The 15745-nt window shown below is 50.3% G+C and overlaps 1 protein-coding gene and 1 long non-coding RNA gene across 5 annotated transcripts in view; one reads left to right on the top strand and one right to left on the bottom strand.

Annotated features, from left to right (window-relative positions):
• Positions 1-6781: 6781 nt before the first annotated feature.
• Positions 6782-12272, bottom strand: LOC122226830. Its single transcript, XR_006205786.1, has 2 exons — positions 10517-12272; positions 6782-7463 (listed from the first exon to the last, which is right to left on the bottom strand). It is a non-coding gene; the product is annotated as an uncharacterized LOC122226830 (long non-coding RNA).
• A 140-nt stretch (positions 12273-12412) lies between these two features.
• Positions 12413-15745, top strand: part of IQCA1 (IQ motif containing with AAA domain 1) — a 153442-nt gene continuing 150109 nt past the window's right edge. For all 4 annotated transcript variants that reach the window (XM_042950630.1, XM_042950629.1, XM_042950626.1 and 1 more), the window contains exon 1: positions 12413-12688. In XM_042950630.1, the coding sequence (XP_042806564.1) occupies positions 12678-12688 (11 nt within the window). In that variant the 5' untranslated portion in view covers positions 12413-12677. The remainder of the gene's footprint in view (positions 12689-15745) is intronic.

The following is a 15745-nucleotide window of genomic DNA, read 5'->3' as shown; positions in this document are numbered from 1 at the left end:
CTGCATGTTTTGTAAGGGAAATACCCCCACAGCTTTTTGCTGGATGAGGACCCGAGTGTCCTCACACTCAGAAGGAGGGAGGCACAGAGCCCAGGCCTCGCTCAGAGCTTGGTCCGCTAAAGGGTGGCCGGGCCCAGGTGCAGGCTATTTCTACAAATCCACCCTGGTGGCATTAGAAGGGAAATGGAGACAGTGAGGATGACTGAAGTCATTTGGGGCTTTCCTTTCTGGACAAAATACAAACACAACAGTCGTTCGTAGGCATGGCCCAGGGTCCCTCGTCAGACCCTTCCAGGCAGAGATTCAAGGCACTTCTAGCCTATCTCTGGCCGGGACGTTTAGAACGTTGCGTCTAGTGCAATCATCAGTATGGTTGGGTTGGCGTCCGCCATCTTGTTCTGTGTTTTCTACGTTCTCCACTTTGTCTCTTTCCCCTTCTCTTCTTGGAGAAGCCTGAACACCAAAAGCAGAATCGCCTCCGATACAGAGGTGCCCCACGAAGAGTCCTCAGAACCTCAGGACTCAAACAAAACACAGAACGCCCACACTTTGCCCTTTGCCGCCCCAACGGAGTTTATCTGATAAAGCTGAAACGAGATACGTTTCACGTTAGTAACAAAGAAAGGTCTCAATTATTCGACTCGTGGCTGTCAGTTCTGTTTTTCTGGTTACATGGGAAACTTGTGATTTCGGCAAAGGCTCTGAACGCGTGTCAGCAAACTAAATATTTATAAAAAGTCAACAAAGTGAATTATTTCTTCCTTGTAAACTGGGAAAAGGCGGGCTGTCCTCACCACGGATCAGGGGCTATCCTGCAAATACGCGAAAACACCACACTTCGCAGGGTTTGAACGGACCCGGCGCCTGGGAATTTGAAAACTCCAGCCCAGCTCGTGTGTGCGCGTTTCAGAGGGTGTATCGTGGTGAGGTCGTCACACTCACGTGCGTTAAGGACACTGTGAGTGTGAACCGGCCGGGAAGGCTCACGGGCAAGAGGTACAAAGCACACGCACTCCCAGTGCGGTTGAGTCAGCTCAGTAAGAGGCTGGAGCCTCTCAACGAAACGCGACGGCACCTTTAAAGTACGGCATGTCCATTAGCCATAAGTTCTAAGCGAAACCAGGGTCACTGTCAGCCACAAGTCCCTGGCGTACGTCCCGGGGCCTGGAGAAACAGGAAAGATTCTCTGGCACCCACACCTTGCACTCACACGCGGGGCAAGATGGGTTCATTTGCGCACAGACCCAGACGAGCAAGAAGAAAGTGGTCCAAAGGAAAATAATGTGGGTCCTAGAGCCCTCTGAATTATCTGAGTTGGGCAGAAACGTGGCTAAGGAAGAGTCTTTCACTGCTCACCACCACGCAGGGACTGAGGACTCGGTCACAGAGGCTGAGGCACCGAGCACGTGGGACGAGAGCAGGAGCACAAACCTGGCGTTGCGTGGCTCTGCGTGAAGTCACCGCTGACCCCGACCTCTCCGGTGTGGGGGCCGATGCGCGTCCCTTTCCGCAAAGCCCATTTGAGTTGGTTTTCGGCCATTCACAACCAAAAACTAAATAAATAAACAGCAGCCCTGCAGGGGGTCGGATGAGGGAGGGGTGGCTGTGACGGGGGCCGGGCGGAGGGGAGGTCTGGGACAGCTGTGGGATCCATAGGGTCCCCTATGGAGGAGGTGGATGGAGGGAGGGAGCAGGGAGGGGACAGCAGCTCTCAGCTGTGACGTTACCAGCCACCCAAATGTGCAGTTATAAAATAAGTAAGCCATGGGGATGATGAACTGCAAAGAGAAGATAGCGGCTAACGTCACGATAACGTCAGATGGGGACAGAAGGGACCACGCTCACCCTGGGGAGCCCTGAGGAGTGTGCAGGGCACAGTCGAATCAACGCATTGTGCTCCCAGAACTAATCTAAGATTGTACGTCCACTATACTTCGATGAAAAATTTGAAAAGATAGTAAAATAAACCACGAGAAATCATTTAGGACGCTGGTCAGTCCTGTGTCCCTTAGGAAAAGGCAGTTTGCTGAAGAAGAGACAGAACAGGAAATTTTATTTTCTGGGAAGGAGGCGTCAGTGTTGAGAAAGAAAACGTGGTCGTCTTGGTGCATGCACTGGCTAAGCTTTCACGGAGGAGATTCCAGAAAGCCCCAGTCTGATAAACAGCTGGAGGTTCCAAGCCATCCTGCAGGAATTCGTGGTATAAATTGAGTCTTAATCGTTGCATCCAACAAGCCAACCAAGCGGGAATTTTGAGCCTCGGCTGAGACATGGTTGGCAATTGTTATTAGAAGTGCTCCTAGAATGTTTACATTTCAGTAAAAGGTGACTCTCTCTGGGCCTGGAGAATGAGGAAAGCTATCAATCACACCTCTTAACTTGTTACAAGTTCATACCAGGTCAACGTGCCACTAATAATTCCTTCTTCTCCTGATTTATGTTTGCTCCGCCATTCGTGTTTATCGTATGCCGCGAACCGCAAGCCTTCCCGCCACCTCGCTGGGCCAGGGGAGCGACCCCTGGCTCTGCTGATGGGTCTCTGTACCCCACGCCACTTGCTTCTGCCAAAGGATCATTGCACCCCTGGATTTACCGGCAAGCCAGACGCACCTCCGCTTGTGAAGTCAGCAGCTAAGGACCCGTGCGGCTCCCCCTAAAGGTCACTGGTTACTACTGTGAACTTTGAAAGTGTGTCTGATCTCAGCACCTTCCTTTCTTCCGGTAAAGCAAACGTAGTTCAAAGCGGTATTTTGTGCCATTATGAAAACCTCACACACTGCTGCTCAGCACACGTTTGTCTTGTTTTGTTTTAACACAGAAGTGTCTCTGGGAAGGCAGAAACCCCGGAGGGCAGCCCCACTTGAAGGACAGGTTTCCTGGTAGACTGCAGGCACTCAGTTGATGCTCGATCAGGGAATCTGGCCCCATCTGCTTAGGAGGGCTCCCGCCGCACAAAGGCCGTGCTCAGCCTTATGCTGGGTTGCGTTCGTGATGGGTCGTTTTCACTCTATTTTTTGGTGACCCGGAAGTTGAACGCAAAAGTGAGCAAAGGGCAAACAAACTGTCTAGCAGGACGGTTTCCCAACTGGCGGGGAGCCGCTCCAAAGCGCAAAAGAAATTGCGAGGCAGGCTGGAAGGCGTTAACTTCCTAAAAGAGGCAAAGGTGGAAGAATGATGGATTGATCTCTGAGCGAGGAAGAGGGAGGCATCCGATACGGGATATTTTACTGCACGCACGCGTTCACACACTAATTCTCTTGCACTCCCAGAGCAGTGTCAATTCTGCAGAAGCCTTACATGTGCGCGTAAGACTCACGTAACCAATCCTGCAGCAACCCCGGATACGACACAGATTTGGTATCATATCTCCATGTTTGGAGGCTGGGCATTAAGAGACCCACCTCTCAAGTAATGCCTATTGATTATTTCCTCTCTTAGCAGAAGTGGGTTTTTTCCTAGCCACCTGACTTCATAACCTGTGGCAGGTAGAATTCTCTAAGAAGGCCCCAAAGATGCCCAACCCTTGGTAGATATGCCTGCATCATCCCCTCCCCTTGAGTGGGGGTGGATCCACACCCGAGATGGGCTAGAGGCTCCCTTGATCAGGTTACAAGCTATCGGCTCTCCCACTGCGGCCCACGAGCGAGTTCTCCGGCTGGCTTTGCAGAGGTGCGCTGCAGCGGGCAACGGAGAAAGCCGCAGAGCTGGGCCCTCCGCCCTGCTTCTAGGATCTGAGTCCTGGGGGGCTCAGTCCCACGCCACAGGGAACTGAATTCTGTCAGCGGCCTGAATGAGCTTGCAGGAGGAGGCAGAGTTCCGGAAGGGAATGCGGTCCAGCCAGCATTCAGTTTCAGCTTTGCAAGCCCCTGAGCAGAGAACCCAGCAGCGTTGGGCTGGGATTTCTGACCAACAGAAACTGTGATACTGAGGGGAGTGTGCGCTAAGTTTATGATGAGTTTATGATGAGTTTATGATGAGTTACACAATAGAAAATTAATACAGACTCATCTTCTAGGATTTCAAAAAAAAATTTTTAATGTTTATTTATTTTTGAGACAGAGAGAGAGGGAGACACAGAATCCAAAGCAGGCTCCAGGCTCCGAGCTGTCAGCATAGAGCCCAATGAGGGGCTCAAACCCACAAATGGTGAGATCTCGACCTGAGCCGAGGTCGAACGCCACCCAGGCAGCAACTGAGACCCCTCAGTCAGCGCAGAGCCCAACGTGGGGCTCAAACTCATGAACTGGGAGATCGTGACTTGAGCCGAGGTTGGATGCCTAACCGACTGAGCCACCCAGGCACCCCATCATCTTCTAGGACTTTTATCTAATTCTCTTTTTTTGTTCTTTGTTTTTGTTTTTGTTTCTGTTTCCTTTTCTTCACATCTGACCATTTCTTTTCTCCAGTTACCTCTGCCTGAATTCTGTACCCAGGATATCATTTAATGGTATTACAGCCTATAAGTCACAAAAAAAAACAAAGAAAAAGGGGGGGGGGGGGAAGAGGACCTTAATTCAGCTTCTTGCCAATTCATCCAGGCCTTGAAGCAAGCAGAAATAGAGGTAACCCCACCCCCACTGCTGGTTCCGTGGAAAATAGAACTTCCTCCTCACCAGAGATCCCTGCATTGTTCCGCAGATGAGAGAATGCGATTGGGTTTGGTAGGTGATCGTCCAGGCTGGCACACAGGCCAGCGTGAGAGTGAGGACAAGGCCTTTGTGCTAGACTCTGACCATGAGGGAACCAGAACCACTTTCAGAGTCCCAAGACATTCAGCAGAGAGAGCTGGGTGACAGGCAATTATTTATTAAAATAAAAATCACCCTAGTTCTGTCCAGCCCTGATGAATTAACTGGTACTGTGCCAGCCCTCCTGCCGTGAACAACTACGCAGTCGGGCAAAAGTTGTGTGTTAACATTTTGCAGGCATTTTCAAACAATGCGTGGTACAGCAACCAAGAGAAGACAGAAGCAAAAGTGATGCAATCATTTGCAAGATTAGGTCGAAGAAAGACTTTGGCTGCCGTCCTGCCTACCCTCTCTCTCTTGCTCCCTCTGGTGGAGCCGACTTCTGTTCTGTGAGCCGCCCTACAGAGAGGCCCCTACGGGAAGGAGCTGAGGGAGACCTCCAGATGACAGCCAACCCAGAATGGAATTCTCCAGTCCAACAGCTCAGGACAAATTTGGTCCTGCATTTGGTCCTGCCAACAAAGTCCTAAGTAAGCTGGACGCCAACTCCCCCACGGCTGAGCCTTCAGATGAGACCACATCACAGCTTCCCCGTGAGTATAGCCTGTGAGGAGCCTATGGCTAGAAGCACCACTGTGCTGTGAGCAGATTTTATATCCACACAGATGCTGAGACAATAAATGTATACTGTTCTAAGACACTAGGTCAGGATAATCTGTTATGCAGCAATATAAAGCTAATATAGAAAACAAATAATAAAGATATATATATTATATTATATTATATTATATTATATTATATTATATTTAGTATATAGATAATTATTAAAACCAAAGTTTGCTTCTTTGGCTGTATTAATAAAAATGATAACCCCTAGCAAGACTCATCAGGGAAAAAGAGAAAACATAAACTGAAACTATTATGAATGGCAAAAGAAATATCATCACCAATCACACAGGTATTAAAAGGATGGTAAAGGAATATCACAACCAACTTACTATCATAAGTTCCACAAGTTACATAAAATGATCAGGTAGCCTGAACCACACAGCTTCCAAAACTAAGAAGAAATGGAAAACCCAGATAGCACTATATCTATTAGAGACATTGAGTTCTTAATTTTAAAAACCTTCTCACAAAGACAACCTCGGGTCCAGATCATGTCCAGCAAACCTTTCAGAAAGAAATAACAACCACCCTATGCAAACTTTTTAAAAAATACAGGAAAAAAAGGGAACATTCCCCAACTTATTTTATGAAGCTAACATTACCATGAGAGCAAAATCTCACACGGCTGTCAAAGAAAATCACAGACTCCTATCCTTCATGAATGCAGGTGCAAACCTCCTCAACAATATCTTATATATAAAGTGTAGCAGGTGCATGATAAGGACAACCCATCAGGTGGGGTTTCTCCCAGCTATGCATTCAAAAATCAAACAATGTACTTCCCTACATTAACAGAATAAAGGGGAAAATCATATGATCCTATCAAAGACTCCAAAAACATCAGCAAAGTTCAACACCCTTTCAGAAAGACACCCATGCTTATCCAGACACTGGATTCATGAGAAAGGTACCACAGAAGAGCAGGGGGAAAGGTGGTCTTCTTGTGAACAGGGCTGGTAGATTTGGAAGTTCCTACAGGGAAAAAAAAAAAACAACAAGATTTAATCTCTATTTCACACTTCATGGAAAAACTAATTCTTTTTTTAAATTTTTTAATGATATATTATATCATTTTTGAGACAGAGACAGAGATAGAGCATGAGTGTGGGAGGGGCAGAGAGAGGGAGACACAGAATCCGAAGCAGGCTCCAGGTTCCGGGCACAGATCCTGACACGGGGCTCAAACCCACGAACCGTGAGATCATGACCTGAGCTGCACTCGGATGCTTAATCAACCGACTGAGCTACCCAGGCGCCCCAAAACACTAATTCTACATAAATTATAGATCTAAATGTGAAAAGTAAGACAGTACAGCTTCGGGAAGACAACACAGAAACACAGAGGAATATTTCATCACCTTGAAGTAGGCAAAAACAAGTTCTTAAACAGAACACAAAAAAATCACTAATCATAGAGAAACAGATGGATATGTTAGGCTTTATTAAAATTAGGAGATGCTATTCACCAGAAGACATCATTAAGAGAGAGAAAAAGCAAACCATGTGGTGACAGGAGCTATTCTCAATAAATATATTAAACGTGGGCTGATGCCAGAATGTGCAAATATCTTCTAAAAGTGGGTAAGGAAAAGACAGGAATTCTAGTGAAAGTTTGCTCAGTGATTTCCATGGGTGCTTCACGAAAACACAACAGAGGATATCCAAAGGGCCAGACGGGCACGTGAGAAGGTTCTCGGCACCGTGACCCATCCGAGAAATGCCAATCACAAACACAAGGAGATGACGACACCACGATTTCAAAGAAAAAAGACAGGAAATTCCAAGTGTTGGTAAGCGTGTGGAACAACAAAAACTGCCACTCGGAAAACTGGAGATCTCGCTCTCCCTCTCCCTCTCCCTCTCCTCTCTCTCTCTCTTCCTCAGGAGAACTTCACAAAGTCTTCCTTTATAAGGGAGAAGTACTCATTGGGGTCAGTCGGGTAATGCTTGCCTGTGGGGAAACGACACAGGATGCGATTAGGAAGGGCACAGAGCACTTGGGGGATCCTGCTCGTCTGTGTCTCGGTCGATGTACTTATGAGTGTTTGCAGACTGGGAAAACTCCTCGAGCAGTAGGCTGGAGAGCTGCGTCCTCTTCTGCATTGACTGTAATAAAAGGTAATTTTATTTTAAGTCTATCTATTTATTTTGAGAGAGAGAGAGAACAAGCTCGTGAGCAGGGCAGGGGCAGAGAGAGAGGGAGAGAGGGAATCCCAAGCAGGCTCTGCGCTCTCAGCGCAGAGCCCGACGCCGGGCTCGAACCTCGGAACCGCGAGATCGTGACCTGAGCAGAAGTCGGACGCTTCACCGACGGAACCACCCGGGGGGCCCATCAACATAGCTCTTACTATGTTCATCTGCATTTCGTGTGTCAGACAACTAAAAAGTCTGCAATCGTATCCACAGCGTAGAAACGCAGAAGTCAGCAACCCGCTGGGAAGACAGGAGGCAGGCACGTGACCAGGATGGCTTTACCGCTTAAGGCTCAGCCCAGCATCAACAGGCTGCACTGGGTATTTGAACCAGGAAGACGCCCCGTGGGGTCTGCGACGAGCCCATGCCGAGTGCCGTGAGGTCCCTGGCACCCTGCCCTGCTACAGGGCAGCACCGCTTCTCAGAGGTGTGGCATTTGTAGGGAGCAGGGGTAAACAAAGGAGCAGCAGAGAAACGGCTGGAAGACAGACGGGGTTCAAACATGCACGTGAACGTCTCACTAGGCTTCTGCCTGATTTCTTTAAACAGAGATTCTATTCCTATTAAGTCCGGCCATGGACTACGATAAATGAGCAGATTAAGTATTTTCTCTGCTGTTAAGCTGCATCTTACTGATGCATTCAGGGCCCCTGACAATTTAAGTCTCGAAACACCTCTCATTAATGTTATCGCTTTTGTTTTATGCGCCATGCGGCTTTTAATTGCAATTAGCTTTCTACCCTGGGTATCAAGAGCTATTGTTTTGCTAGGAGCATTGTGAAAATCACACAAGAGGAGGGAAACGGTTTGAGAGTCAAACAGAAACACAACAAAACAAAGCAAATTGGACGGGCACGTGCTAGTTATTCGGAAGTAGGATCAGTCATTTCTGAGGCAGTTTTAAGACTGAATTTATCAATGGCTTGTGGGAATCATGTTCATTTTAAAAGACAGCAGGTGTTAAAACAATGAGGAGTGACCTCCTTTGCACCTGGGTTACAAAAGCTGCCTCAATGTTTGTGGGAAAAAAAAAAACCAGGATAATAACAATAATAATAATAAAAAACATCCTGTCTTTGGCTAGTTCCTTTTCATTTTTTTCTCACGCTGGACAGTTTTATTTATAGATAACACAGCAGCTTATAAGAAGCACACACACACACACACACACACACACACACTCATTTCCCAGGGGAAGTGATGCTTATTTGACGTAAAATAACTTTGCTGTTTGTATCATTAGTCTGAATTCCATCCAGACCATAACGCTCGGATTACTAACATCCATTTTAAATCTGTTTCCTAGCATATGCTCAACAAAATTCATCAAATAAGACTCATTTCCAGTCCGATATCCTTTGATATGTTATTGTGATAGACTGGAGAGAAGCCAAGTTTCACAACCAAATGCTCTGCTGTTCGGGCACGTAGATTTCAGCTGCAGGGTCGAGTGTGTACCTATCACTGGTATTAAGCCAATATCTCTGCGACGCGCACCCCACGGAAAAACCTGCATGCACCAGATCCTCGACATCTGGGATTCCTCCCACGATCACCGCAAACCCCCAAATCAGGAATGCTGCTAATTGAGATGTGGATTTTGAGCGGAAACCTTGGCAACCCCAGCAGCTTAAGGGATTAGCTGCCACGTAACAGCAGGTGGGTCCTAACGTGCGCCAAGTGCCCTGCATCCATTATTCATTGAATTCTTACAATAATCCTTTAAGGTAAGGAGAATTGCCCCTGTTGTAAGTTGTAACACGTCGCTGACATCGGACGTTGGTCAGGAGGAGTCAAGAGTGTAAATGGCGGGTCTTGGGACACCAGGGGTCTGCCAACATTTACTTTCAGAACCATGATCGGAAGAAATGAGTACTCTGTTCCCTTCCAGTTCTGTATGCAAACGTAAAAGGGTCCCTGTGCCACCCATTAGCTTTTGTGCAGACATAACATCAGATGTAAAAGGGGGCATGTCACGGCAGAGGGTTTGGCATCTGACAGGTTAAAATATGCCTCTTAGGAGGAATGACATTTTATGCTTGGAAGCCTAGAAAACGTGTCTTACATTTGAGAGAAGTCCTTCCAATGCACTTTGAACCCTACACCTTTCCATCCTCATCTGTCCTGCCTTCGCCGCCTGCGGACCCGCGGGTCTCCCCAGACACCTACGGGAGCTGACCCAGAGGCCGGCGCTTCCTGTCCCCCAGCCTTGAAGTCGCACCCCGCGTAAACGCATCGTTGGGGGACTCCTCTACCTGAGCCCGTGAGGAAACGACAGCTATCAGCACGCGGCAGCATAAAACCACTCAAGGAGCCACACCACGCTCTGAGGACGTGGGGGGTGTGATGAGCAGCATCCCCAGGCGGGGCGGCCGGGGGACTTTCAGGAAATCTGGAACTGGACCCAGGAGGGTCCCGGGACCCGGGACAACAAGCCTGCACGTCCCGGTGGCCCCTCTGGGGCTGCTGTCCTGCCTCGTCTTCCTCACTAAGCCGTGCCAGCGGTCACCCTTGGCTGCTGCAGCTCATGGTGTCTCGGTGCCCTCTGCTCCCGTCTTGCAGGTGCCCCCCCACGTGAAGCAGCCCAAAGCCGCCTCCCATTCTGCCAGCAGCCCGGCCTCCCTGCCCATCACCGGCACTGGGCCTTCAGGGTCATCTCTGATTTTCCCTCCACGCCACACCACGCCTCCTGTGAATGACACTTTCTCAGTACTTGGTCTCAGTACATGGTCTCCTCCGCTCTCGGCCACCTGCTCAAAACGCCCAGGTCCTAATTCGTGTACACGTGACATAAAACTTGCCGTTTTAAGCGTGCGGTTGGATGCCATGGACCATGTCCACAATGCCGCAGGGCCACCGGCACTATTTCCAAGATTTCCCATCACCCCCACCGGAAGCTCCACACCCATTAGGCACTGACACCCCCACGCCCTCCCTCCCCCGGCCCCTGCTCACCTCGAACCTACCTCTGTCTCTGTAAATTTGCCACAATAGGGATGTCATGCGAAGGGACGCCACGCAGGATCTGTCCTTTGGTACCCGGCCTGTCTCCCTTCGCCTGAGGTCTTCAGGGTTCCTCCACGTGGCTGCGGGTGTTGGCCACTCATGCCTTCGTGTGGCTGAGTGTTACTCCAGAGGACGGACACGCCGCCCAGTCTATTTCTTGGTCTTTCTAATTTGGTTTCTCTGGTGGGTGTTTCTGATTTTCATTTCGTTGCCTTAGCTGTAGAATCCTTCTCTTCTCATTGTGCCATTTCATCATTTCTTTCAGCCCTTATTCTCTTCAGCTAATGGTCATATTACTTTGTTCTAGAACCTGGGACACATGTGACGGATTTTCTTCTCTTTGCTTACATTTTCTTCCGGGCTAGGTTCTTCATCTGTCTCGCCCACACTGTAATTCTTTTTTTATTGCTTCCCCTGTTACGAAAGCCTTCAGCTTGGGTAGTGGACTTACTGCTTCCGTCTTGTTCATGTTAAAATGGATTGCTCTTTGTAAAACCTTCTATTTGTTCAAATATGTGAACGGATTTTCCTCGGCTGCTTTCTCACTGTACCTGAACGAGTTTGAGAGCTGGAAGATTGCATTTTTACCCATGTTTCCATGACCTGTATGTATATACAGTGAGGACTAGGGCTGGCCCCCTGGCTGTGTGCAAGAGTGCGACTCTGCTAAACTCCTGCCCCCACCCTTGTTAGAAGCCTACCCAGTGCCTGTGACAAAAATGTCCTTGGACTTTGAATCTCTGCCTCAACTCGGTGCAAAGGCCTAGAAAGTGGCAAGCCCTAGTGCTTTTTCCCAGCTCTGGTCGGGTCCTGGGGCAGCAGGGGCCGCTTTCTATTCACAATAGTTTTGTCTCCCCTGCGTTTCCCTGGTGGTTTGCTTCTGTGCTCACCCTCCCACTCAGTGGAGTCACCAAAAATTCGTGGTATTTTGTCTACTTGGTTTCCTTCCCTGGTAGGGATTTGTGCGGAATGGGAATGAGATTCAGATGCCGTGATCGGCAGCGGGCTTCTAGTTCACTGAGTACCGTTTTTGACATTTGTAGCACAAAGCTGTACTCAAGTTTTTAGTTCTTTCTTTCTTTTGCTGATTTATGCGACTCTTTTGTTCCCTTCATTAGCGATGGTGGGAGCCAGGTTCTGTGATCCAGACTCAGGCTGTTATTTTTTAGGTGGGTATCTTCTCCAGGCTCTCGGCGCCGCGTTGGTCCTGAATATATTCCTGCAGGGACTGCGGGTTCTAGAATTTGCAAATAAATCTCAATAGTGCCGAAAGAAGAAGGAAGAAGGGCAATGAACGCAGACCCTCATGGCGACTTGCTCTTAACTAACATCCACACAGCATTTTCCATTTACAACACACTAGCTCCTCGCCTCGTTTTCATCCCGTCCCAGAAGGACGGGACTGCTTGTCCTGTATCCCCAGAACCTAAGTCTGCGCTTGGCCCAGAGAAGCCCAGTAAAGGTTGGAACAAATGAACGGCTGTTATCCCATTTTACAGATGGGAGACTGAGGCTACAATCAAGGACCTGGTCCAAGGCCACATATCTGAAGGTGGATGAAAACGGGGCAAACAGGAAAGCGGGAAGACGACGCGGAGGACGACGAGCCGGTGGGAGGCACCCGGGGTGGCCCCCGGAGGCAGGTCCCCAGCGGGGCCCTCCGGGAGCCCCGCCTCCCTAGCGGGCGGCACCTCCCCTCCGCGGGACCAGCGTCCCTCGGCGCCCCTGCGCGGTTGCCACGGAAACCAGGCAGCAGCGCAGGCGCCTGGAGCTCAGGGGGCGGGGCGCGCGCCGGGCCGGAGTGAGCAGGCACTGCGCATGCGCAGCGTCTCGGTTGCTAGGTTCCGCCTCGCGTCGCGTCGAGTGGCTACGGTAAGGTCCCGGAGCCTCGGGGTGGCGACGGGAACGTTCGAATCCCCCTCGGTGCCTGCGCGTATCTGCAGGTTGTCGCCTTTTCCTGCCCAAAGTGAGAGGATCTCTCCGATCGCTGTCCCCCCTCCTCCGGAAGGACCTCTCCGTGGACGCCCCTGGCGGTGTCCCGACCCCTGCTAGCCGGCCGCCCCTCGGAGGGACAAGGAAGAGCTTCCAGGCGGGCGAGGGAAAGAGGGAAAGTAGCCAGCCATGTCGAACGCGTAAGTTATGGGCTGCCGGCTTAGAGGCATGGGGTGGGCTTCTTCAGACGGAAGGAGAGCTTGTTCTGCTTCTTTTCTTTTTTTCTTTTCTTCTCTCTCCCACCCTCCTTCTTATATTGCACCAAACATGGGCCCAGTATAGAGTGTCCGCTTCTTGGGGACACGGAAGGCCATCCACTGAGGTGTCCCTCCTCCCGGGCCCACCACCCTCTCCGCCCATGAAGATGCGCCCCCGGAAGCCCGTTGCTCGTGTCTGCTAAGCCCTCGCCGCTGTATTTTCGAGGAAGCAGTACCTTCAGTAGGTTCGGTACTTGGCCTGCTTTTCCCTTGACCTTGCTCAGTAGTAAATGGATTGCTTTGTGAAAACCCGCGGGGCCCATATTAAGTCAGGAAAGGAGTTCCGGAAGCTTTGTGGTACCACATTGTTCACCACACCCCTACCATGTAGGACTTGTTACTGTTGTTGGTTTTTTGTTTTTTGTTTTTTTCCCGTTTTACAGCTGAGGAAACAGGCACAAATAGACAAGTAGTTCATACACAGCGCGTCCACGACGCCAGGCCGGGGTCTGTCGCTCAAGCGTGCATGCTTGCTATTTCTTTTTTTTTTTTTTTAATGTTTATTTTTGAGACAGAGAGAGACAGAGCATGAATGGGGGAGGGTCAGAGAGAGAGGGAGACACAGAATCCAGAGCAGCTCCAGGCTCTGAGCTGTCAGCACAGAGCCTGACGCGGGGCTCGAACTCACGGACCGTGAGATCATGACCTGAGCCGAAGTCGGACGCCCAACCGACTGAGCCACCCAGGCACCCTAATGCTTGCTATTTCTAACCCTGTTTTTAGGTGAGAAAACCAGAGCAGAGAGGCCAAGGGCCTGCTGAGATGTTGCGGGTGGGGAAGGTCAGGGGCTCTGTCGTGCAGGTGTTGAGTTTGAAGAGCCAGTTGGACACACACAGAGGTCAAGTAGGCCATTGGAGGGTCAAGCCTCGAGTTCAGGAGAGAGGTCTGCGTGTGAAATAGAAGCTCGACAGGTGTTGGTATGTACATGGGCTTTATTAACACGGAATGAGGGTAGACAAAGAGAGAGAGGGGTCTGAGGACGAAGCCTTGAGCTTTGAATCATCGGTGGCAAGAGACTGGGGACCAGATACCAGCAAAGGGATCGAAGGTGTGATCAGTGAGGAAGAAGCAAACTCGCGGGGCCCCGGAAGCCAGGTGAACGAGAAGTAATGTTTCTCCCAGAGCCGGGAGTGACAGACTCAGACACTGCTGAGGACAGTCAGAGGAGAACCGAAAAGGACCATCCATTTAGCAGCGGGGGGTCAGGTGGTACCCTTGACCCTCAGTGGGGATGCGGCAGGGAGGTGGCCGGGAGTGGGAGGGGGAGACATTGTAGACAGTGAGCACCGCCAACTTTTTGAAGGAGTTTTGCTTTAAGGGGCGGCGGGGTGGTTGAGCGTCTGACTTCGGCTCAGGGCATGATCTCGCGGTTCGTGTGTTCGAGCCCTGCGTCGGGCTCTGTGCTGGTAGCTGGGAGCCTAGAACCTGCATCAGGTTCTGTGTCTCCCTCTCTCTCTCTGCCCTTCCCCTGCTCATTCCCTGTCTCTCTCTCTCTCTCTCTCTCTCTCTCTCTCTCTCTCTCAAAAACAAATAAACATTTAAAAAAATGTTTTGCTATACGCTGGTGAAAGGCTGTGGGGCCTGGAGAAGGGAGAAGTGGGGTGATGTTAGTGGGGGGGCATGAGCCCCAGCGGGTGGCCTAAGGTCCTGGCCTCCAGGGACGCGTTGTTACTTATCCCAGGGAAGTGAGGAGGGTAGAGTCTGTCCGCAAATGCTGTTCTCGGGGCAGGCGTCTTGTGGGGGCCTGGAAAAATGGTGTAGGTGGCAGACAGACGATGGAGACACTGAGGGGCCGTGGTAATACCACCTGATGAAATGAGGTTCAAAGCTAGGGAGTGGGGTGGTGGGAGCAACGGGGCGAATGGCCCAGACGTGGCAGTGAGGAGCAGGGACCTTGACCCTGTGTCCCCACTGTGGTTAGAGGAACCTCTCTTTGTGAAGGCTGCAGGGGAGGACAGCTGAGCCCCCCTTAAGCAAGAAAGCCGAGGGAATGTCCTGGAAAGAGGACAAACAGCTAGAAGAACTTGAAGACTCACCCTGAATAAAATATTTGGGGGAGAACGGCCAATTTTACAAGCTTTAGATTTTCCATGGAAGTACGCGGTAGGTCTGAATGGTCAAGTCTTCCCCTCCCCCACCCACCCAGTCACAGAAAAACTGCCAAAATCTAGAAATAACAATCTGCTCGTTATCAACTGGCGTATCGTGTTCTCCACCCACGATCCTCCTGACCTCAAGATCTGTAATATTTCTTGGTCATACGCTCAACCCTGAAACCAGTCATGTACTTAAAATTCTACGCAGTCTCACGGATAAAATGCCACCTTCTCTTTACAAGGCGCGTGTTAGGCTTTCAAGAACGCTTTCACATCTGTTATCCTGTCCCACAGCAATCCCTGGGGACATCCAGAGAGGAAGCATTGTTACCCAGATTTGCCACTTGGGAGGTTCAGTGACCAGCCCCAGACCAGCTACCCCAGGAGAAAGATTCTGATTCTAAACATGGGGCGCTTTTACCTTTAAAACCCCCCTTGCCATGACCAAGGAAACTAAAAACACAGGTCCACACAAACACGGGTGCAGGAATGCCCTTAGCGGCATCATCCGCAATAATGAAAAGACAGAAACAGCCCCTGTGTCCCTCCCCTGCAGAATGGGCCAGCAGAGTGGGGTGTGTGTATGCCTGGAACGTATTTGGCAAACAGGAAGGAGGTCTTGATACCACGTGAAAGCACCTGTGAACTTGGCAAACGTTGTGCTGAGTGAAAGGACCCAGTCGGCAAGGGCCCCCTCCTGTGTGGGTCCTTACCTGAAGTGCCCACCGCCATAGGCGAATAGAGACCGAAGCTAGATTAATGGTTGCCCGGGGCTAGGAGGAGGCGAGCTGGGGGTGACAGCGAGTGGGTACGGGGTTCCCCTCGGAGATGCAAATGTTCTCAG

The sequence above is a fragment of the Panthera leo genome, chromosome C1 (genome assembly GCF_018350215.1).
Source record: "Panthera leo isolate Ple1 chromosome C1, P.leo_Ple1_pat1.1, whole genome shotgun sequence".
In the NCBI taxonomy this organism is placed as follows: Eukaryota; Metazoa; Chordata; class Mammalia; order Carnivora; family Felidae; genus Panthera; species Panthera leo.
The sequence above is the reverse complement of the archived record's forward strand: the minus strand, read 5'-3'. Positions and strand labels throughout refer to the sequence as shown.